The sequence below is a fragment of the Pelophylax lessonae genome (genome assembly GCF_965119305.1).
Source record: "Pelophylax lessonae genome assembly, chromosome: 4".
In the NCBI taxonomy this organism is placed as follows: domain Eukaryota; kingdom Metazoa; phylum Chordata; class Amphibia; order Anura; family Ranidae; genus Pelophylax; species Pelophylax lessonae.
The window spans coordinates 23473335-23497233 of record NC_138771.1 but is presented as its reverse complement, the minus strand read 5'-3'; the positions used below and the strand labels follow the sequence as shown (position 1 = coordinate 23497233).

The window sequence follows — 23899 nt, the reverse complement described above, 5'->3', positions numbered from 1 at the left end:
ACATCTATAGCACCCTCCTAATCAAGTGCTAGACAGACAGAATCGTTTTTGGCTCTGTCTGCTTAACAGCAGAGCAGCAGGCTAAATCTATGTGCTCCCTGCTTCACAGGGAGCAGGATCTGTTACGCCTGCTCCATGTGTGATTCATGTGGGCTGAGGGAGTGTTCCCACTGTATCCAATGGAGAGGTACATTTGAGGAAACCTAGCCAATGACACACAGGCTTTGATATCTATCCCATGGGTTTGGCACAGAGAGTGCTGCATCATGGGATAGGATATAAAAGCCAAGAGCACATAAGGCAGGGTGTCTTTGGGCAGGAAGCCAGGTCCTAGAAGGAGGGTGATAGCTGTCTCTCCTTCTGTAGCGGAGGATGGTGGTCACAGGCAATCGGCCTGGTGAAGCAGAGTGTGTGGCTGAATCCAGAGGCCCAGGAAAGCTGACTGGTGGAGTTGGGGGCAACAGTAACTCTGGAAAAACAGTGTCCGAGAGTACAGAGGAATTTGCCCTGGGGTCTGCCCAGGAAGCGGAAAACTCCAGAGGATAAAGTCAGTGGACGGGTGTCAGCACACACAGTGAGAGAGAAAGGGGGTGCCGAGTTTAGAACCCTGAAGAGAATTGCAAGCAGGAACACTTAAAAATATCTTCACTTCAGTGGCAGAGTGAAGAAGCGGCCTTGCCGCATCCTAAAGTCAGTTGTCTGCAATACTGTGGATAGTTATTAGTTGGATTATCCCACTCATCCCTTCTCCTATCCAAGTTCTAAATCAAATACAAAACAACATCCCCTGGACTGATTATTGACTGAGCCAAGGACTTAAAGCGGAGTTGCGGCCTCGGAAATGTTTTTTCAATAAAAATACCCCCAGGACACTCAGGGCTAGTACATTCCATAATGGATAGCCTCCGAAACAAGGTCGCACTTACCTTTTAGAAGAAATACTTATGTTGAAAATTTATTCTCCAGCGTTGCCATCGCAGGTGTGGGCAGCTGAAGCCAGCGCGTCCTCTTCTGCGTCCTCTTCCATGTCCTTTTCCGTCCCAGAATGCCCTGCACTGGCCCCGCTCTTCACTTCTGGGGCAGGCGTGTCATCCCTGCACAGCTTCTGGCCATGCCCAGAAGCTGTTTAGCAGGGAATGACACGCCTGCACCGGAACTGACGAACGGGGCTGGTGTAGGCGCATTGACTCCTGGGAGCGATGACGTTCAGCTCCCAGGAGTCATCGCAAGCTGGAAGTAACGGCGTGGGCCACGGCCGAAGAGGGAGGAAGTAGAAGGAAGGCAAGTATACTTTCTTCAAAAACAAGGTAAGTAAAGAAAAAAAAAAATAAAATAAAAATCAGGAGTATCCATTAGTTTTTTAGGGTATTTACAGCAAGCGGACAGGCTAAAGGTGTTTTTGAGCCCGGAACTCCGCTTTAAAGTGATACGTTTCTGCAACCAGTTGCTACGAGTAACCCAAGGGAATACAGAAAGTGTTCTATCCAGCAGTCTTCTAAGGGGCAGTGCTACATACATACGTTCTAAGTAATTTTCTAGCAAAAAATACTGATTTTAACTTCCAAGCAACAAATCTCAGAATTAGGCCTGGTCTTTAAAAAGTGGTTCTAAAGCCTTAAGATTTTTTACCATAATGTCTTCTATGGCATGGCCATTGGCTCCTGCTGCTGTCAATCAAATCCTGTGGCACAGGCGCAGGGGGCGGTTCCGAGTCCTGCTGTCTGTATTAATGGATGCAGCAGCGAACTCAGGAGCTAGCAAGCATGGGTGACCCCATGGAAAGCGGCTTTCTGTGAGGATGAAGAGGAGGGGCCTGAAGTGCCAGCGGGGGACCCAAGAAGAAGATTGGGGCTGCTCTGTGTAAAAGCATTGTACAAAGCAGGCAAGTACAGATAGATTTGTTATTAAAAAAAATAAAAAAATAAAAAAAGCTTTAGATATACTATAGCCTTGCTGTGATAAAACTTTGATCCATCTTATCCTGATCATTTTTATTATAGGGGTGCTTTTAATGAGCAGCTAATCCTGACTAAAACACCTGCAGTAAAAAGTTCTGACAAGGTTGTCTTATTTTAATGCGGACATTATTGGTTGATGCGATCATGACTTTTAGACGTTATTGTTACTGGTTATTATTAAAGCGGTTTTGTAAGGTATATTCTTCCCTGAGGTTCTGTACGCCAGCCCTGATTTAGAGTCAGAAATACATACTTACATACACTGACTGTTTTTTTTAGTGGCTGTATTGAAAGACTTTAAAAATTAGGTTAATAATTAAATAGGAAATCTAAGCCTTGGTCAAGGTAAAGTAAACAGGAAGCCTGGTAGAGACGAGCTCTACTATACCTACATATACACTATATCGCTATATCTCTCTATCTCTCATTATATATATATATATATATATATATATATATATATATATATATATATATATATATATATATACACACACACATATATATATACACATATATATACATACATACATACATACATACATACACACACACACACACACTGTATATAATATATATATATATATATATATATATATATATATATATATATATATATATATACACACACACACACACACATATATCTATCTATCTATCTATCTATCTATCTACACACACGTGTGCATGTGCATATATATATATATATATATATATATATATATATATATATATATATATATATATATATATATATATATATATATATATATATATATATATATATATATATATATATATATATACACATATATACATACACACACACACACACACACACACACACACACATACATACACATATATATATATATATATATATATCACACACACACCAGTGGTGCGACTTCAGGTGCGAAATTCGATTTACAAACTGCACCCAAAGTTGCATCCAATGTCTCCCTATGGCACAGTTTTAATAGGTGCGATTTAAAGTAGCGCGATTTGAAAAATTGTTGCTGCACTATTTTTGGCGACTTCATGTGCGACTTGCATTGACATCTGTGCATGAAATTGCACTGAAGTAGCGAGAATTCAAAGCCGCATTCAGTGTGAGTGGAGGTTGAGGATCTTGGCAAAAAAAAAAAAAAAAACAACACCTGACATTTTCATGTATTTTACAGTAGTTACGACGATGGTAGTCTGAAAAATTCACGACCCGACACGGAAGGAGTGACCACACAAAATGTGAAACTTTATCAGTGCACCGAGCCGCTTTTGCAGATGTTCAGTGCTGAAAATGGTGCTTGCGAGCTGTACAGTTTTAATGAGCTCTAAGCAAACAGTGGGCATCACCGATAGTCCAGTTGAAAATTGAGAAAGTGGAAGAAGGCGGCGGCTTGAAGTGTTCCATCAGCAGACAAAGTCTTCTGGGATTCTGAGGGTGTACAGCAGCGAGCAGAAGACTGTTGGCATCACTTTGCCTGCCGATGGAACATTCCAAGCCTTCCTCAACTTTCTCCATTTTCAACTTGACTATGGTGGGGGGGGGGGGGGGGGGTTCAAATATTTGCAAAGAGCACATGAAATCCTTACAGCGCGCATGCATCATTTTCAGTGCTGAACATCTGAAAGAATAGCTTGGTGCAGTGATAAAGTTTCATGTCAGTGTGGTTAACTCCTTCTGTGTCGGGCCGTGAACTTTTTTGACTACCCTCGTAGTAGGGGGATCTGCCCGTTGTACCCTGATGAGCAGGCAGACGACAACTTATGCAGAGTGGGCACAGTCCGCTCTCCCCAATGGGAGGTCGGATGTAAAAGGACCGCTTGTCTGTTTACATCAGACTGTCATCGGATCTGCCAGATGCAAGAGAAATGCATCCCCCATTTGTCTGTTTTTAGCGGATAGGATCGGATGTCGGCGGGTTTAACACACACCTGTCCATTTACATTCGCCGCTCCATAGAGGGCAATGGATGGTCCACCCGTGTGAAAGGGACCGTATTGTTATTTTATTTGTAGCAAAAGTAGATTAACATTAAATATTGGAGTCTATCCCATTGACATGATCCTGACTCCCAGCTCATTTTATGGCTACGTGGACATTGGTGGTTTGGCCAGTCTCAATCAAATCCCAGTGCTTTCGAGCAACCTGGAAGCACAGAGGCAGCATCCAGCTCCACTGCCAGCAGCCTGCCCAGATAGTACATTCCGAAATTCTGCATTCCAGGTATTCCTCCCTGAATGCATAAGCTCCAAGTAAGAGTACCATATGGTACAGCATCCAGCCGCTGAGAATTTCAGACTATTATTTTTATAGGCTGCTGGCAGTGGGGCTGGGTGCTGCATCTGTGCCTTCTGTGTAAAAATGTCAGGATTTGATGCAAACGGGCCAAACTGCCTGCTAGTATTTAGACTTTAACCACTTCTGGACCGGAAGGATTTGCCACCTCAATGAACAGGCCCAGTTTTTTGCGATTCGGCACTGCGTTACTTTAACTGACAATTGCGCGGTCGAGCAGTGCTGTACCTAAATAAAATTGACGTATTTTTTTCCTCAGAAATAGAGCTTTCTTTTGGTGGTATTTGATCACCTGTGCGTTCTTTATTCTTTGCGCTATAAACAAAGAAAGAGGTTGCCCGGGTCTCCTGGTAGGACGGGAGACCCGGGCGAAAGGGGACATCCCCTCCCGCTCCTTGTAATGACAGCCGAGCGGCTTCTCAGCCGCATCAGTTGTCATTACAAGACAGCCGGCCGTCGGCTATGGATGCCGGTACCGGGGTGATACCACTAGCTGCAGGCATCACTCTGGTACAAGCACTTTCTGAAATATCAGCAATATCGGTAACCTCAGGGACCGATTCCGATATATCGGGGAAAGTGCACATCGGCCCCACCGATAATCGGTCGATCCCCAATTACAACACAGTAGAGATGCAGCGAAAGCTATTGGCCGAAAGTAGGGTTATCTACGTTTTGGCGATAGAGAAAAAGGTGGTGAAAACGGTGCCCAAACGATTTTGGATGGAGCGTTTTTCATAGGTCATGGGCGTCAAAAAGAGCCATCAATTATGTAACATGGCTGTGTTATTGATGCATTCTTGCTGAGTTTTCAATGCATGTCGACGCGGGGGGGGGGGTTGGAGTGTTTTAACTGACCAAAAATGCAGTAAGCAAGATTTTTAACACAACGGAAGTGCAACGGACCAGTGTGAAGACATACATAGAATTTAAAGGGATGCATTTCCCTTGAGCTTTTCTTGCGCTAAAGGTGCCAATAATAAATGCATATTCATTTAAATTCATGATATTAGTTAAAAAGTCGAATGTAATACAATATTATATATAAAAATGTATATACACACACATTTTAAACTGTCATTTTCGGTTTCAGACAAATGCATCCTGAATTTTCGGTACCAAAATTTTCATTTCGGTGCACCACTACCACACAGCACAAATGATATAACATGGTTGTTGGTGTGACTAGGTCCTAAAACAGACTGGAGTGAGGTGACTGTTGCTCACATAAGAGTATTCTCTAATAAGTTAGAACTATATTCTGCGAGAGCAACTTGAATCCTGACATGTGGGGGAGCTATCCAGAAGATTTACCCAACCTTCATGACCAGGCCACTTTTTGCGATATGGCACCACATTAAATTATTATTCTAATAGAGCTTTCTTTTGGTGCTATTTGATCACCTCTTTCCTTTTTTGCCCTGAAAAAAAAAAAAAAAAAAAAATTATATATACATACATACATACATACATACATACATACATACATACATACATACATACATACATACATACATACATACATACATACATACATACATACATACATACATACATACATACATACATACATACATACATACATACATACATACATACATACATACATACATACATACATACATACATAGTAAAACCTTGGTTTGAGAGTAACTTGGTTTGAGAGCGCTTTGCAAGACAAGCAAATGTATTAAATAAATTTTGACTTGATATACAAGCGATGTCTTGATATACAAGTAGCGTCATGTATAAAAAAGAAGAGAGGTGCCTCAAAAGTGTAGCAATATCATTACATTTAATGAAAGTTCAATATTTAGCAACTCACATGGTTGATGATTAAAACAGGCACATCTAAGTATGCAGGCATCTGGGGTAAAGCTGTCCACATAGACCATCCTCTGCACAGCCATCTTCATCATCCCTTCCCCGCTGCGCTCCACGAGTGATTCAAAGCCTCACTTTCAGATCACTCTACTGCAGGCTATTCTTCCCGGTCACGATTGCAGACTGACAGTGGTGAGAGCCGGTGGTTCAGAAGATGGTCTATGTGGACAGCTTTACCCCGGATGCCTGCATACTTAGGTATGCCTATTTTAATCATCAACCATGTGAGTTGCTAAATGTTGAACCTTCATTAAATGTAACCATATTGCTACACTTAGATGCACCTCTCATCTCTCTTATATTCTGTAGCTCTGCTAGATTTTGCTTCTAATCCCCTTGGGAAGTCTGCATATTGTGGATGGACATTTTATGGTTACACAACCAATCACATTGCTATAATCTTTGTATATAGACTATAAACTGAAGGACTTGTGGAACGAATCATCTGAGTTTCCATTATTTCTTATGGGGAAATTTGCTTTGATATAAGAGTGCTTTGGATTACAAGCATTTTTCCAGAACGAATTAGGCTCGCAATCCAAGGTTTTACTGTATATATATATATATATATATATATATATATATATATATATATATATATATATATATATATATAATTTTTTTTTTTTTACATTCTGCTATATAAAACATTCCCAAAAAAAAAAATATTTAAAAATCAAAATTTAACATTTTAGGCCAATTTGTTTTCTGCTACATATTTTTGGTCAAAAACCGCAATAAGCGTATTTTGATTGGTTTGCGCAAAAGTTACTGCGTCTACTAACTACGGGAAAAATTTATGATATTTTTGTTTTTATTACTAGTAATGGTGGGGACCTGCGATTTTTAGCGGGACTGCGATTGCGGCGGACAGATCGGACCCCTGACGTTTTTGACACTTTTGGGGGTACCAGTGACATTACTACAGTAATCAGTGCTAAAAATATGCACTGTTACTGTAATAATGACACTGGCAGAGAAGGGGTTAACAGTAGGTGATAAAGGGGTTAAATGTAAGCCTAGGAGATCACAGAGACCTGTGATCCTACATAGAAGGATCACAGGCGCTCTGTGATCATTCCAGAGAGAAGACCAGTCAGCTGTGTTTACAACAGCTGACCATTGTTCTCTCTCAGCGGGGAATGATCGCGGGTGCCCGGCGGCAATCGCAGGTGCCCGGCGGCAATCGCGGGTGCCGGCCCCGTGCATCGGAGTCTCCGATGCCGAGTGGGGGCGGGAGCACGCTGCTGGCGATGCTTTTGCCCCCTTGCTGAAGGCGCACGACCGACGTACAGTTGTGACGGTTCGCGCAGGAGGGGTTGCCTGCTGCAGTAAATCTGCAGCGGGCGGTCCATAAGTGGTTCTAAAGGCTCAAGGACTTTTACATAAATGCATTTTTTTGCATAAGGCTATGTTCACATATGGGCGTAGCGGATCGAGGGCAGAATCACCGCGATTCTACCCGCGATCCGGAAATCATTGCAAATTGCGGGATGCCTGTGCGATGCCCGTGATTTGCAATGGTACCCCAAACGCTGTGCGATGTTGCCACGATTTCCGCCTGCCGAATCGCGGTAACCGCGCAAACAGAATCGCAGGACACATGACGCACAAAAGAAGCTCTTGTACCTTTTTTAGGCGTCATGCGTCCCGCGATTCTGTTTGCGCGATGTTAATGCGATTCGGCAGGCGGAAATCGCGGCAACATCGCACAGCGTTTGGGGTGCCATTGCAAATCACGGGCATCGCACAGGCGTCCCGCGATTTGCAATCATTTCCGGATCGTGGGCAGAATCGCAGTGATTCTGCCGCAATCCGCTACGCCCACATGTGAACATAGCCTTAGGGTAAAAAACCTTCTGGGTGCAGCTCCGCCCCCCTCGCCAGGGCCCCCCCTCTTATACTTACCTGAGCCCCAATCCCGATTCAGCAATGTGCATGAAAGCAGGGGCTCTCCCGGGTCTCACTCCCCTTATTGGCCCACACAGCAGAGGGGGCCATTGGCTCCTGCTACCGTCAATCACAGTCAGTGAGCCAATAAGGAGAAAGGTGGGGGGGGGTGGCGGGGAGGTTTCTGAATGGACAAACAGAGCATGGCTCTGGAGTGAGCTTGCTGAAGTGGGGACCGGACAAATTTAAAATTCATGCATGGGCAGGCTGGTTATAGCTAATCGATCAAGCCTGTCTGATGTTTCCAGAACGATCAGTGCCACCGGCTATAGCCATCATCACTGATCAGCGCATTCTAAGGGTGGGGAAGGCTCACCACTGTCAGAATACAAAGGCTCATTGGGACATAATCCCCCATCCACATCAAGTGTATGGATGAGGAAACCAGCTCCTTTTTTCCATTCAACCCAGCCTTGTTTGCCTGAGAGGAAGTGGTAATGTGATGGCTACTGTTTGCTTCCTTCTAATCAAATAGGCCAAACAAAAAATGTCATAAAATTCTAAATTTGTGTACATATACCAGATAAGTAGTGTAGTGACAGTAGGACAGTCCATCACTGTATACAGATGCAGACAATGCCCGTTTCAGCACCTAAAGTGTTCCTAGACAGGTTTAAGGGCCCTTTGACAGCAAAATAAGCAGCGTTGAGCAGCCTTGCCCAATGCACAGACAAGACAGTTTGCCTGGTGTCCTGTGGGTTCAGATCACAGCAACGCTTTGTGCATTTTTACTCTAGCATGTTGCCACACACTATGAAGCATCGCAGCATGCTGCATAAGTGCCGGTTCACATTAGTGCGATCACAGAGATTGCATGTAACTTGGAACGCACTGCTCCTAAATTACATGCGATGTCTGTGCGGTGCAGATTTCAGCCATACAGTTTGTATGGCTGAATTGGCACTAAACACGCACATGACCCCTTTTTAAATCCGCAGCAGAATCAAATCGCATGGTGGTTCACACTAGTGCGATCCGATTCTGTGCGAACTTGCGGATTGCACTTCGATATGCAATCTCAACTGGGGGTGTCAACTTTTAAAATGACACCCCTTGCGTATCGCATATGGCAGTGTGAACTGCCAGGGGTGCGGATGTGATGCGGGAACATGCTGTATATTCACAGCATTTCCACATCGCACAAATGTGAACCGGCATTAAAAGGTGAATGAAATGCCATTCTGATATTATACAAAACAAAATTTAAAAAAAAAAAAAAAGATAAACCGTACAATGCATTGCTTTGAATTTAGTGCATTAGCATGGATTACCACTGGTGATCGACCGATGTAGTTTTTTTTAATGCCGATACCGATATTTTGGTCATCGGGTATCGGCCAATATTTTCAGACATGTAAAAAATTATATTTTTTTATTTTTATTTTCACAGATGCTCTTTGTGGAGGGATCTGGGGGTCTAAAAGACCCCAAACCCCTCCTTGGCACTGAAAACCATTGGTTGTTTAGAATTCTGTCAGTTTTTCTAATTTGGCGCCGGTTTTTTGCATGGAGACCCGATCAGAACTGAAATTGGCTTTGCTCGGGCCTTCGGCGACTGTGCAGGCTGGTTGCCCGGGTCTCCTGGTAGGACGGGAGACCCGGGCGAAAGGGGACATCCCCTCCCGCTCCTTGTAATGACAGCCGAGCGGCTTCTCAGCCGCATCAGTTGTCATTACAAGACAGCCAGCCGTCGGCTATGGACGCCGGTACCGGGGTGATACCACTAGCTGCAGGCATCACTCTGGTACAAGCACTTTCTGAAGTATCAGCAATATCGGAAACCTCAGGGACCGATTCCGATATATCGGGGAAAGTGCACATCGGCCCCACCGATAATCGGTCGATCCCCAATTACAACACAGTAGAGATGCAGCGAAAGCTATTGGCCGAAAGTAGGGTTATCTATGTTTTGGCGATAGAGAAAAAGGTGGTGAAAACGGTGCCCAAACGATTTTGGATGGAGCGTTTTTTCATAGGTCATGCGCGTCAAAAAGAGCATCAATTATGTAACATGGCTGTGTTATTGATGCATTCTTGCTGAGTTTTCAATGCATGTCAACGCGGGGGGGTGTTGGAGTGTTTTAACTGACCAAAAATGCAGTAAGCAAGATTTTTAACACTACGGAAGTGCAACAGACCAGTGTGAAGACATACATAGAATTTAAAGGGATGCATTTTACTTGAGCTTTTCTTGCGCTAAAGGTGCCAATAATAAATGCATATTCATTTAAATTCATGATATTAGTTAAAAAGTCGAATGTAATACAATATTATATATAAAAATGTATATACACACACACACACACACACATTTTAAACTGTCATTTTCGGTTTCAGACAAATGCATCCTGAATTTTCGGTACCAAAATTTTCATTTCGGTGCATCACTACCACACAGCACAAATGATATAACATGGTTGTTGGTGTGACTAGGTCCTAAAACAGACTGGAGTGAGGTGACTGTTGCTCACATAAGAGTATTCTCGAAAAAGTTAGAACTATATTCTGCGAGAGCAACTTGAATCCTGACATGTGGGGGGGCTATCCAGAAGATTTACCCCCCCCCCCCCCCCTTCATGACCAGGCCACTTTTTGCGATATGGCACCACATTAAATTATTATTCTAATAGAGCTTTCTTTTGGTGTTATTTGATCACCTCTTTCCTTTTTTGCCCTCTTAAAAAAATATATATATAAAACATACACACACACACACACACACGTGTATGTATGCATGCATGTATGTATGTATACACACACACACACACACACACACACACACACACAGTACAGACCAAAAGTTTGGACACACCTCATTCAAAGAGTTTTATTTTTCATGACTATGAAAATTGTAGAGTCACCCTTCAAGAGGTAGTCACCTGAAATGGTCTTCCTACAGTCTTGAAGGAGTTCCCAGAGATGCTTAGCACTTGTTGGCCCTTTTGCCTTCACTCTGCGGTCCAGCTCACCCCAAACCATCTGGATTGGGTTTAGGTCCGGTGACTGTGGAGGTCATCTGGCGCAGCACCCCATCACTCTCCTTCTTTGTCAAATAGCCCTTACACAGCCTGGAGGTGTGTTTGGGGTCATTGTCCTGTTGAAAAATAAATGATGGTCCAACTAAACACAAACCGGATGGAATAGCATGCCGCTGCAAGATGCTGTGGTAGCCATGCTGGTTCAGTATGCCTTCTATTTTGAATAAATCCCCAAAAGTGTCACCAGCAAAGCACCCCCACACCATCACACCTCCTCCTCCATGCTTCACGGTGGGAACCAGGCATGTAGAGTCCATCTGTTCACCTTTTCTGCGTCGCACAAAGACACGGTGGTTGGAACCAAAGATCTCAAATTTGGACTCAGACCAAAGCACAGATTTCCACTGGACTAATGCCCATTCCTTGTGTTCTTTAGCCCAAACAAGTCTCTTCTGCTTGTTGTCTTTTAGCAGTGGTTTCCTAGCAGATATTCTACCATGAAGGCCTGATTCACACAGTCTCCTCTTATCAGTTGTTCTAGAGATGTGTCTGCTGCTAGAACTCCGTGTGCCATTGACCTGGTCTCTAATCTGAGCTGCTGTTAACCTGCGATTTCTGAGGCTGGTGACTCGGATGAACTTATCCTCCGCAGCAGAGGTGACTCTTAGTCTTCCTTTCCTGGGGCGCTCCGCATGTCAGCCAGTTTCTTTGTATTGCTTGATGGTTTTTGTGACTGCACTTGGGGACACTTTCAAAGTTTTCCCAATTTTTCGGACTGACTGACCTTCATTTCTTAAAGTAATGATTTTCCTGTACTTAGCTGCTTTTTTCTTGCCATAATACAAATTCTAACAGTCTATTCAGTAGGACTATCAGCTGTGTATCCACCTGACTTCTGCACAACACAACTGATGGTCCCAACCCCATTTATAAGGCAAGAAATCACACTTATTACACCTGACAGGGCACACCTGTGAAGTGACAACCATTTCAGGTGACTACCTCTTGAAGTGTGACTCTACAATTTTCATAGTCATGAAAATAAAGAAAACTCTTTGAATGAGAAGGTGTGTCCAAACCTTTGGTCTGTACTGTGTATAGATTCTCTCTCTATCTTTTTTTTTCCCCCACTTTCATCCAATAATAAATAAAAAAAATGTCTTTATATATTTAGGCCAATATGTATTCTGCTACAAACATATTCCCAAAAAAGCATATATTGATTACTTTGTGCAAAAGTTTTAACATCTACAAAAAACTTGGATTATATATATATATATATATATATATATATATATATATATATATATATATATATATATATATATATATATATATATATATCAAAGTTTTTATCACAGCGGATTAGAGCTATGCTACAGTAAATCTGCGTGGGGCGGTAAGCAAATGGTTAAAGGGCCCATTTTTTTTTTTTTTTCTTCTGTGTAGATGTGAGGTCTTTTTGACCCCAGATCTCACATTAAAGAGATCCTGTCATGATTATTTCTATTACAAGGGATGTTAACATTCCTTGTAAAAGGAATAAAAGCGGTCAAAAAAAATATTTTTTTAAAAAGGGACAGTGTAAAAATAAAATGGTAAAATAAATAAAAAAAAAAAATTTACAGCGCCTTGTCCCTCCGAGCTCGCGTGCAGAAGCGAATGCATACGCAAGTCGCGCCCACATATGCAAATGGTGTTCAAACCACACACGTGAGGTATCGCCATGACTGTTAGAGCGAGAGAAATAATTCTAGCCCTAGACCTCCTCTAACTCTAAACAGGTAACCTATACATATTTTTAAAGCGTCACCTATAGAGATTTATAAGTACCAATGTTTATCGCCATTCCATGAGTGTGCGCAATTTTGAAGCATGACATTTTGAGTATCTATTTACTCGGCGTAACATCTTTCACATTATAGGAAAAAAAAAAATTGGGCTAACGTTACGGTTTAGTTTTTTTTAAATGCAGTGCAAAGTATTTTCGTCCCCAAAATAATTGCGTTTGAAAGACCGCTGCGCAAATACCGAGTGACAAAAAATATTGCAACAACCGCCATTTTATTCTCCAGAGTCTTTGCTAAAAACAAATTTGTTTGGGGTTTTCAAGTCATTTTCTAGCAAAAAATACTAATTTTAAATTGTAAACAAAAAGTGTCAGACATAGGCCTGGTCCTAAAGCGGTTAAACCTACTAAGTAAGGAAAAAAATTAAAAAGTCAACATGTAGATGTACTTTAAACATGACAAACCTTTTTTAGTGGGACTGTACTCCGAAACCAGTTGTAGTCCGGGGAGATTTTGATGGCTCCCATAGTGGAGAGAAACGAAACCTGGACAGATCTGTGGGGTGGAGAGGCAGCATGTGATGAGTCAGTATCAGGAGAAGCACATTCTGCAATCACATACAAAGGCCGCCTGTCTGCTATATCCTGCTTACATCTCTTATCTGCCTAACAGAGCACATGAGCAAGGGGAGGGCAAACAAAGCTTACTAAATTGCAAGTGATAAAAGTAGATCAAAAGATTTAAAAAAATTATGTTACATTGTAGTTATTGTAAATGGTGTTTTATCTACCTTCGCCGGAAATATGTAACAAATAAATTCTCAAAGTTAAAGCGTTGTTAAACCCAGGAGCTTGCGTTCATTACATCTGGTCTCCCCCAGGAGCCTGCATTCATTATATCTGGTCTCCCCCAGGAGCCTGCATTCACTATATCTGGTCTCCCCAGGAGCCTGCATTCACTATATCTGATCTCCCCAGGAGCCTGCAGTCACTATATCTGATCTCCCCAGGAGCCTGCATTCACTATATCTGATCTCCCCAGGAGCCTGCATTCACTATATCTGGTCTCCCCAGGAGCCTGCATTCACTATATCTGGTCTCCCCCAGGAGCCTGCATTCACTATATCTGGTCTCCCCAGGAGCCTGCATTCACTATATCTGTTCTCCCCAGGAGCCTGCATTCACTATATCTGGTCTCCCCCAGGAGCCTGCAGTCACTATATCTGGTCTCCCCCAGGAGCCTGCAGTCACTATATCTGGTCTCCCCCAGGAGCCTGCATTCACTATATCTGGTCTCCCCCAGGAGCCTGCATTCACTATATCTGATCTCCCCCAGGAGCCTGCATTCACTATATCTGGTCTCCCCCAGGAGCCTGCAGTCACTATATCTGGTCTCCCCCAGGAGCCTGCATTCACTATATCTGGTCTCCCCAGGAGCCTGCATTCACTATATCTGGTCTCCCCAGGAGCCTGCATTCACTATATCTGATCTCCCCCAGGACTCTGCAGTCACTATATCTGGTCTCCCCAGGAGCCTGCAGTCACTATATCTGATCTCCCCAGGAGCCTGCATTCACTATATCTGATCTCCCCAGGAGCCCGCATTCATTACATCTGGTCTCCCACAGCACACACAACATGGAAATGCTATTATTTTAGTAAATATAAACTGCTAAATACCTCATCAGCAGTATATAGCAGTTTTGTGACTTCTATCAGTGTCTGGTTAAAGCTTGTAGGAGGAGTTTTGGTAGTTATTTCTTTTGCATTTGCGCGCTATTCTTTTTTAATATACATGTCTTATGAGGCTGCAGGACCCGACTGTCTGGACAGTGCTGATTGGCCCTGTGCTGATCACATGCACTCTCCAAAGAGAAAAAAAAAAAAATCTTCAGAAATATACGCCAAACTGAGCATGTGCAGCCTGACTCCTAACGCTCTGTTCTATCCGGAAATGGATAGAAGGGGAGGATCAGAGAAGACAGGATCACTATTCTAGGTTGTAAGCTCTAACGAGCAGGGCCGTCCAATTCCTCCTGTATTGAATTGTATTGTAACTGTATAGTCTTCCCTTATATTGTAAAGTGCTGCGCAAACTGTTGGCGCTATATGAATCCTGTATAATAATAATCACACAGCCTTTATACACAAGGAGGATTAATCCCTTAGGTTCAACAGCGAGTATAACAAGCATGCTTTACTGCATATACAGACTGATTCTACTGTTGTAGGTTGAGTAACACTTTAATACGTAAACTCAACATTTCCTATCCCTGATATGATCAAGAATCAATAATCAGCCTTGTCCCAACACGCCCCCCCCCCCCCTCTCACACAGCCATTCACTGGGCAAATCATTGCACTGCTGTTTCCCCTCCCCCAGCTTTTATGCAGCCGAGAGGGTATGTAATCACTTATGAAAAAAAAAGGGAGGTCGCCTGTACGGCTATTGGAACACTGTGCTGCATACTGTATGTAGCCAGTCCTTCTCTAATGGAAATAAATGGCTTGGGGGAGCTTGAGTCAAATAACCAATTTAAAGAAGAACCCCAACTTTCAAAACACTTTGCATAGTTTGTTTGGGCCAAGCTATGTCCCTCACCAACATGTGAGGCCGCTGGATGTGCGGTATAATACGTATGTAGTTGCGACTTCATACAGCATATTGCATTGTGTCCCGGCTTGGAGCCGAGACTTCTGGTCTCATACCTGAAACCCAGATCAGTCTACAGCTCAGCCACTCAGAGCAAGCAATGTATTCTATCAATCAGTGAATACAAAGCTTCCTCCGATTGGCTGAATCACAGGTTGTGACATCAGCACGCCTCTCTGGCTCAGTCAGATGAAAATTTGTATTTATTGACAGAATACAATCGCTTGCTCTGAGTGGCTGAGCTGCGCTGCTGTAGATTAACCACTTCAATACCGAGCACTTTCACCCCCTTCCTGCCCAGGCCAGTTTTCTCTTGCATTTTGAAAGACAATTGCGCGGTCATGCAAAACTGTACCTAAACCAAATTTATGTATTTTTTCCCCACAAATATAGCTTTCTTTTGGTGGTATTTGATCACTAAGGTTTTTCCTTTTTTGCTAAATAAAAAAAGACGGAAAAGTTTGGAAAAAAAAAAAAAAAAGTTTGTTTATGTTCCAAAATTTGTAAATTAACATGTTTTTTTCCTGCACTGACGGGCGGCACTGATGAGGAGGGCACTGACGGGCATCCCTGGTGGCTCTAGTGGCATCCCCCCCAAGGGTCTGCACTGGTAATCAATGCTCTGCACAGACCCCTCCCTGTCAGGATCGGCTCTCCTCTACTCGTGCCCGTCAGGCGCAAACTGAGGAAAGCCGATCAACGGCTCTTCCTATTTACTATGTGACCAGCTGTGATTGGACACAGCTGGTCAAATGGTAAAAAGCCTAATTCATAGACTCTTTACTGGGATTGGAGACGCGGTGTGTCAGAGTGACACCGCACCACAGATCGCCACTATCCTGCTGGACGTCTTATGATGCCCAGTCAGGATAGTGCAACCACTTTGTGGCCATCATTTTGCTATACGACAAGCGGGAAGTGGTTAATCTGTGTTCCAGGTATGAGACCAGAAGTCTCAGCTTGCACTCGGAACACACCCTCACAGGTTAGCGAGGGACATATTTTGTTTGGGCAAAGCGTTTTGAACAATGGAATTCTTTAACCACTTCAAGACTGCATAACGTGTATATATTATATACACATTCCGACTTTGAAGTGGTCTACCTGGGCTTACGGCTGAAGCGATCTTCCATACCTGTTTTTTTTTTTTACACCTGGCTTTCTCAATAAATGTTCTGAGCAACTCATGAGCCATTGCACTGCTTTCAGAAGCAGCAGGATGAAACATACGCCACCCCCCCCCCCCTCCAGTTGCGCCGGTGTAACGTTAACCACTTGCCGACTGCCGCACGACTATTTACGTCGGCAGTCAGCCCCTCACAGGTAGTACTACGTCGCTAGCCTGTGAGGGTCTAGGGAGCGAGCGAGCGCTCGCTCCTGCTCCCGCGTGGTCACGGACCCCCCCGTGCGTATGACCGGCGGACCCCATGTCCGCGGTCACTCGGCGATCGTCGGTGGAGAGGGAGAAAGGCAGGCGGCTGATGTAAACAAGCTGCCTGTCATTCTCCCCTGTGTAAGAACAGTGATCATACGGTTCTACTATGTAGGACCGTTCATCACTGTTCCTACACCTCAAGCCACAGCCAATCACAGTTAGAATCACGCCCCTAGGGACACACATAACCCCTCCCTCTCAAAAAAGTTAACCCCTTCACTGCCAGTGTAATTTTACAGTAACAGTGCATATATATAGCACTGATTACTGCAGTAATGTCACTGGTAACCCCAAAAGTGTCAAAAATGTCAGTCAAGGGTCCGATCTGTCCGCCGCAATGTCGCAGTCCCGCAAAAAAAAAAAAAAAAAAAAAAAAAAAAAAAAAAAAAAAAATCGCAGATCGCTGCCATTACGTGTTTAAAAAAAAAACACCAAAAAATGACAAAAATCTTTCCCTTTGTTAGTAAACGCGATAACTTTTGCGCAAAATCAAAATACGCTTTTTGCGTTTTTTTTTACCAAACATATGTAGCATAAAACAAATTGGCCGAAAATGTTAAAACATTTTGATTTTTACTTTTTTTTTGGGGGGAATTTCATTTTCAAAAAAAAAAAAAAAAAAAAAAAAAAAAAATCGCACAGGTGATCAAATACCATCAAAAGAAAGCTCTGTTTGTGGGGAAAAAAAAAGGACATCAATTTCGTTTAGGTACAGCGTCGCACGACCACGCAATTGTCCGTTAAAGTCACGCAGTGCCGAATCGCAAAATACCCCCTGGTCTTTTGGGGCTTAAGTGGTTTAAAGTGCATTTTTTCCAAATAAAATAACATTCTCAAAACAGCGGCGCTTATAAAAAATTGCAATGATTGACATTTTTTAGTCTCTAAAAAAATATATGGATTTAACCTTACAAACAAAAAGTGCCAGAAAAAGCCGGGTCTTCAAGTGGTTAAGTCAAAATAAAGCTGGAATTATACTGGAAAAAAATGTGGCTGGCCATAGGTTCACATTAGGGCTTGTCCACACTGATCTGCAGCCCAACCTGCTGTTGTCAAGGATAAAGAGTAGAGAAGGCACCTCTAAGTGCAGTGATCTTGTAAATGCCATTTACATTGGCTGTTATTAAAGGTTTCTAATAGTGCACTTAGGGGCGCCTTCTCCACACTTTATTCTTGCCAGTTGGAGTTGCTTCTACTCTCGGTGTCAGTACAGCACCCCCTATGCCTCTCTGGATAACACTACTTTCCACCTTTGAGGACTGATCTCCTGGACAGAAGCACCCTATGTTCTATGTACAACCCGCTGTTGCCCACACATTCATTTTGGCTGCACAGCAGTGTGCCAGGAGAGGGGGAGGGGGGGCAGTGTTGATGCACATTTGATTGCATCACAAAGCTGCTTTTTTTTTTAAGGGTAACCACTTCCACAGGGAAAAAACAATAACAAGGAATATAGCGTATACAATTGCGAAACAAGTCATATTGTAATTGAGCAATACCTTGCCTTTTCAATCTGCAGCCGCTGTCATTTTCTGATAATGAAATTTACATTTTTGTAAATATTTTATTCTATCTTTTCATGTGACAACACTGAAGAAATGACACTTTGCTACAATGTAAAGTAGTGAGTGTACAGCTTGTATAAGGGTCCTTTCACACGGGCGGTCAGATCAGATCCACCTGTCAGTTTTTTAGGCGGATCTGATCGGATGCCCCATTCAGCCCTATGGACAGCGGATGTCACCGGTGACATGTCCGCTGACACCAGCTGCCATCCGCATCCGATCCTGTCCGTGAAATCCGGACGGATGGAAACCCTATTTTCCATCCGTCCTGGGGATCGGATCGGATGAGAGCGGACAGGCGGTCCACTCTCATCCGATCCGCCATAGAGAGCAGCGGGGGCTGCGACACCTCCCTCTCCGCACTGCAAGCGGAGACGGAGCTGTAATCCGCCGGCTCAGCGGGGATCGCAGATCAATCCCCGCTGAGCAGCACGGATCCGCCTACGGTGGCGGACCGTGTGAAAGAGCCCTAACAGTGTAAATTTGCTGTCCCCTCAAAATAACTCAACACACAGCCATTAATGTCTAAACCGCTGGCAACAAAAGTGAGTACACCCCTATGTGAAAATGTCCAAATTGGGCCTAATAAACCATTCAGTGTTGTCACATGAAAAGATATAATAAAATATTTACAAAAATGTGAGGGGTGTACTCACTTTTGTGAGATACTGTACTCCCAATAGGAAAAACCACCTGAAGGGATGCAGGCCCTGCAGCCAATTGAGAATTATGAAACCACTCCCAATAGACTCACTTAGCACAGAGGAACAAGCAGTGATTTCTTCAGAACAAAAAAAAAAAAAAAAGTAGGAATCTGCAACAAAGTTTGTTAAAATCTTTGCAATGTATATAGATTACCCAGAGGGGAATGTTTATTTCTTAAAGCGGTTGTATCCTAACCCGCCGGACCTTCAGAGTGCATGCGCCGCTGGTGTCAGCGGGTGCATGCAGGGCAAAAATCTCCTAAACCGTGCAGGTTTAGGAGATATTCATTTTACCTACAGGTAAGCCTTATTCTAAAAAGCAGAGTATACTACCGCTATAACAAAAGTGGAGTTTACGCTTTAAACAATGTATTTGAAGTGTACAATGTGACACTTTATTCATGTCATTGCACATATAAGCCCCCGTTCACACTGGGGCGACCTGGTCGCCTCACAGGTCGCCTTCCATAGAGAAGCTGCGGACCCGTTCTAATAGGAGCGACACAAGTCGCTCCGACTTAGAAAAAGGGTCCGGAGCTTCTTTGGGGCGACCCGGCGCGACCGTCAAAGACTTCAATGTTATGAAGTCCGTGCCGGCCGCTCCGAGGTCGCGGCACGCTGCTCGCACCGCGACCTCGGAGGTCGCCCCCCCAAGTCGGATCGCCCCTGTGTGAACGGGGCCTAAGGGTTGCAGTGTGCTACTGTGCCGTTACATGCAGGTCCGAGCAGAACGGTGCCATATTATCCAAACATGTTGCATAATATCGCACTGCTCTGAAACACAGCGCCCCCACCATGAGAACACACTGATTATCGCTAGTGGCTTTTATAGCCACTTGCAGAAATCGCATGTAGAATCCAGCAGGCTAGTTACCCAAGCTGATCGATCAACTTGGGTACATTCAGCCTGCTCATACATTGTTCTAATCTCGGCCGAGATTTGAATGTCAAAAGCCCCGTACACACGATCAGATTATCGAAAGATCTGTCGTCCGTTTTTTGTGGCATGCTAGTCTTAAATGGAAAGTGAAGAGGTTTTTTTCATACGAATTTTCCCGTACGACAGAATTCTACTTCAGAAGTGATGTCATGTGTTGGTTTGCTTTGTGTTCTTTCATCTCTGAGCATGCCCAGTCTTGCTCTTAAGATTTATTTTCCTGTCGAAATCTGTACTAATGAGACGAAAATCGGACGTTGTGTTGACGGACGATAAAACTTTTATAGCCGGCACATCAGGATTTTTTCGGACGAAAAGTTGGAGTCGGCTATCAAATGCACCATACTAACAATCCGAAAATCGGCAGATCAGTCGTTGGGTGATCTTCACCATCAGATTTTCTTATTGTGTGTACGGGGCTTTAAGGCTGGCTGTAGACTTGGTCGACACCAAGAAAGCCCATTTCAGTTTCCTCAAAAAATATAAATGCCCTTTAAATTCCCTTACTGCATGCATGTTTGTAAGCTCTAAGGAGCAGGGCCCTCTGATTCCTCCTGCAGTGAATTGTATTGTAACTGTACTGTCCGCCCCAACGTAATACGCTACGCACGCTGTTGGCGCTAAATAAGTCCTGTATAATATTAACCTCTTGCCGACCGCCCACCGTAGTATTACTGAGGCAGGGCGGCTCGGCTGCACAAAATCACGTAGTACTACGTGATTTCGTGCACAAGGTCTCTTCCATTGTAATAGAAATAAGCAGGACAGGTCCTCTTTAATGGGAGATCTGGGCTCAAAAAGACCTCATATCTACACAAATTAAAAAAAAAAAAAATGGGCCCTTTACCACTTGCCGACTGCCACACACACATATACTGCGGCAGGGCGGCTTGGCTGCGCATAATCATGTGGATCTACGTGATTATGTGCACGCCGTTTCAGCGCGCACGTGCCGCTGGAGCCGTGCTACCGCTGTGTTTATACACAGCGGGAGGCGGGCCACGGGAGGAGCGGCGGCGATTGCCGCCGGCCTCCCACGATCGTCAGATAAACTGACAGAAGACCCGCCTGCTTATGTAAACAAAATAGGCAAGTCTCCTGTCACACAGGCAGGGAGAGATCAGAAGTTTCAGCTAAGCTACAAACCCCGATCTCTCTGTGCCTGTCACAGAACCCGTCCCCCACACAGTCAGTAAGCATTGTTAGGCATACATTAACCCCTTTGATCACCCCCAGTGTTAACCCCTTCCCTGCCAGTGTCATTTATACAGTAACAGTGTACAATATTTAGCACTGATTACTGTATTAATGTCACTGGTCTAGGGCTGAACGATATTCGATGTAACATCGAATATCGTACTGCAGGAGTGGGTGATAGTCACATCGCCGGATCAACGGATATTGGAGACTCACAGTGAAGGAAGGTAGAAGAATACAGCCCAACCGTCCCCCAAGTTCCACAGCACAGTCACACACAGTGTCTTGATTATCTTATTAAAGTGGAGTTCCACCCATTTTAGTAACTTTAGATGTATGTAATCCCCTTTAAAACGACTTTTACCAATGGAAACTTTTTTTTTTTTGCTAGTAAATAACGGAATTTTTGTAAAATCTTACCTGTAAAATTCCTTTCTCTGAGTCCTCCGACAGTCGCCGCCTCTTCATATTCGTCACATATGGGGTATTAGACTTTGCTCCGAAGGAGTAGCTAGGCAACAGAATATGTTAACAATAAAGCTTTAACATATCCCACCCTCAAGGGGTGGTCCCCTCAGTCAATACCCTCCTACTTCCTGCAACCATATCTCAGTTTTAGTGGAATAGCAGTAGAGTATACATTCAAACCCCAAAAGAGGGGCGGGGGCGGCGACTGTCGGAGGACTCAGAGAAAGGAATTTTACAGGTAAGATTTTACAAAAATTCCGTTTTCTCTTACGTCCTCCGACAGTCGCCGCCTCTTCATATTCGTCACATATGGGGACGTCCCAAAGCAGTGCAAACATGAGGGGTGGGAAACGCATCCGCGCCGAAAGGCAACGCAGTCTCCACATCAAAGAAAGGAACCTTACCAAAGGAAGGAAACCAGCTGGGCAACAGCAAAAATAAGTGCTCAACAGGAGCAACAACCCAGGAAAAGACAAAAAACCCGGGGATACAAAACTTATCCCAACAGCCAGGAGTCCCCAACAAGGGACCCTAGGGAACAGCCGCACTAAGAACCTTGCGGCCAAAGGAAGCATCCGCCGATGCCTGAACATCTACTTTGTAGAATTTTGTGAAAGTGTGTACGGTCGACCAAGTCGCCGCCTTACACACCTGGGCTACAGAAGCCCCATGACGACAGGCCCAAGACGTACTCAGAGATCTAGTAGAGTGCGCCTTCACAGGCACAGGGGGAACCTTCCCCTGCAAGGCATAGGCCCGTTCAATGGTCTGCCTGATCCATTTGGCAATGGTAGAGGCGGAAGCCGCCATGCCCTTCCGAGGACCCTCTGGAAGAACAAACAAGGAGTCCGTCTTTCGAAAAGACTCAGTCGATTTAAGGTAAACCCTAATCGCCCGAACAACATCCAGAGAATGCAATCTCACCTCCTTTGGATGTTTAGGCTTCGTGCACAACGAAGGCAAAACAATATCCTCGTTAAGATGGAATTCCGAAACTCGTTTCGGCAGAAAAGAAGGATTAGGTCGCAAGACCACCTTATCCAAATGAACAACCAGGTACGGAGACTTGCAGGACAAAGCCGCCAGTTCCGACACTCTGCGAGCCGAAGTGATCGCCACCAAAAAGGCGACCTTTTTGGACAACATAGACAACGAGATCTCCCTGATCTGTTCAAAAGGAGCACGTTGTAACACAGACAGGACTAGATTCAAGTCCCAAGGGGGCAAAGGATCCCTCCTAGGAGGAACCAGATGCCGCACACCCTGAATAAAAGTGCCAACCAAGGAGTTGGAAGCCACGGGACGTTGAAACAGAACGGCCAGCGCAGACACCTGACCCTTTATCGTAGCCAGCGCCAAACGCTGATCGACACCCGTCTGAAGGAAAGACAGCACACGGGAAACCGAGTACGTGCGGGGTGAAAACCCCCTGGACTCACACCAGGCAAAATAGGCCTTCCAAGTACGGTAATAAACCTTTCCCGAGGAAGACTTCCTCGCGTTGATCAAGGTATGAACAACCTCTGGAGAGAGACCCTTCTCCTTCAGGACCTCGGTCTCAACAGCCAGGCCGTCAAAGCCAGCGATTGTAAAGCAGGATGGTAAATCGGTCCTTGAGACAGTAGATCGTCCCGAAGAGGCAGACGCCAGGGGGCGTCGACCGCCAGATTCACGAGGTCTGCGTACCAGGACCGGCGAGGCCAGTCCGGTGCCACAAGAATCACCGTGCTGCGTTCCGAGTGTAACCTGCGAAGGAACCGGGACAGCAACTGAATCGGTGGAAACGCGTACATCAGCCTGTACTGATGCCACGGGGCCACTAACGCGTCCGACGCGTCTGCCCGAGGGTCGCGCGTCCTTGCCACGAACCTCTTCACCTTGTAGTTGAGGCGAGACGCGAACAGGTCCACATCTGGAAGACCCCACTTCGCGCACAACATCTGGAAGACAGCCGGGTGGAGAGACCATTCCCCCTGATCCAGGGTCTGGCGACTCAGATAGTCCGCCTGCCAGTTCTCCACTCCCGGAATGTGAACCGCCGTTATCGCCGGGACATGAGTCTCGGCCCAAGACAGAATG

The 23899-nt window shown here is 44.5% G+C and overlaps 1 protein-coding gene across 1 annotated transcript in view; it reads right to left on the bottom strand.

Annotated features, from left to right (window-relative positions):
• SPG21 (SPG21 abhydrolase domain containing, maspardin) overlaps positions 1 to 23899 on the bottom strand; it is a 98056-nt gene that overhangs the window by 56339 nt on the left and 17818 nt on the right. Inside the window, exon 2 of the mRNA XM_082253194.1 lies at positions 13327 to 13417. Within this exon, the coding sequence (XP_082109320.1) occupies positions 13327 to 13389 (63 nt within the window). The 5' untranslated portion in view covers positions 13390 to 13417. The remainder of the gene's footprint in view (positions 1 to 13326; positions 13418 to 23899) is intronic.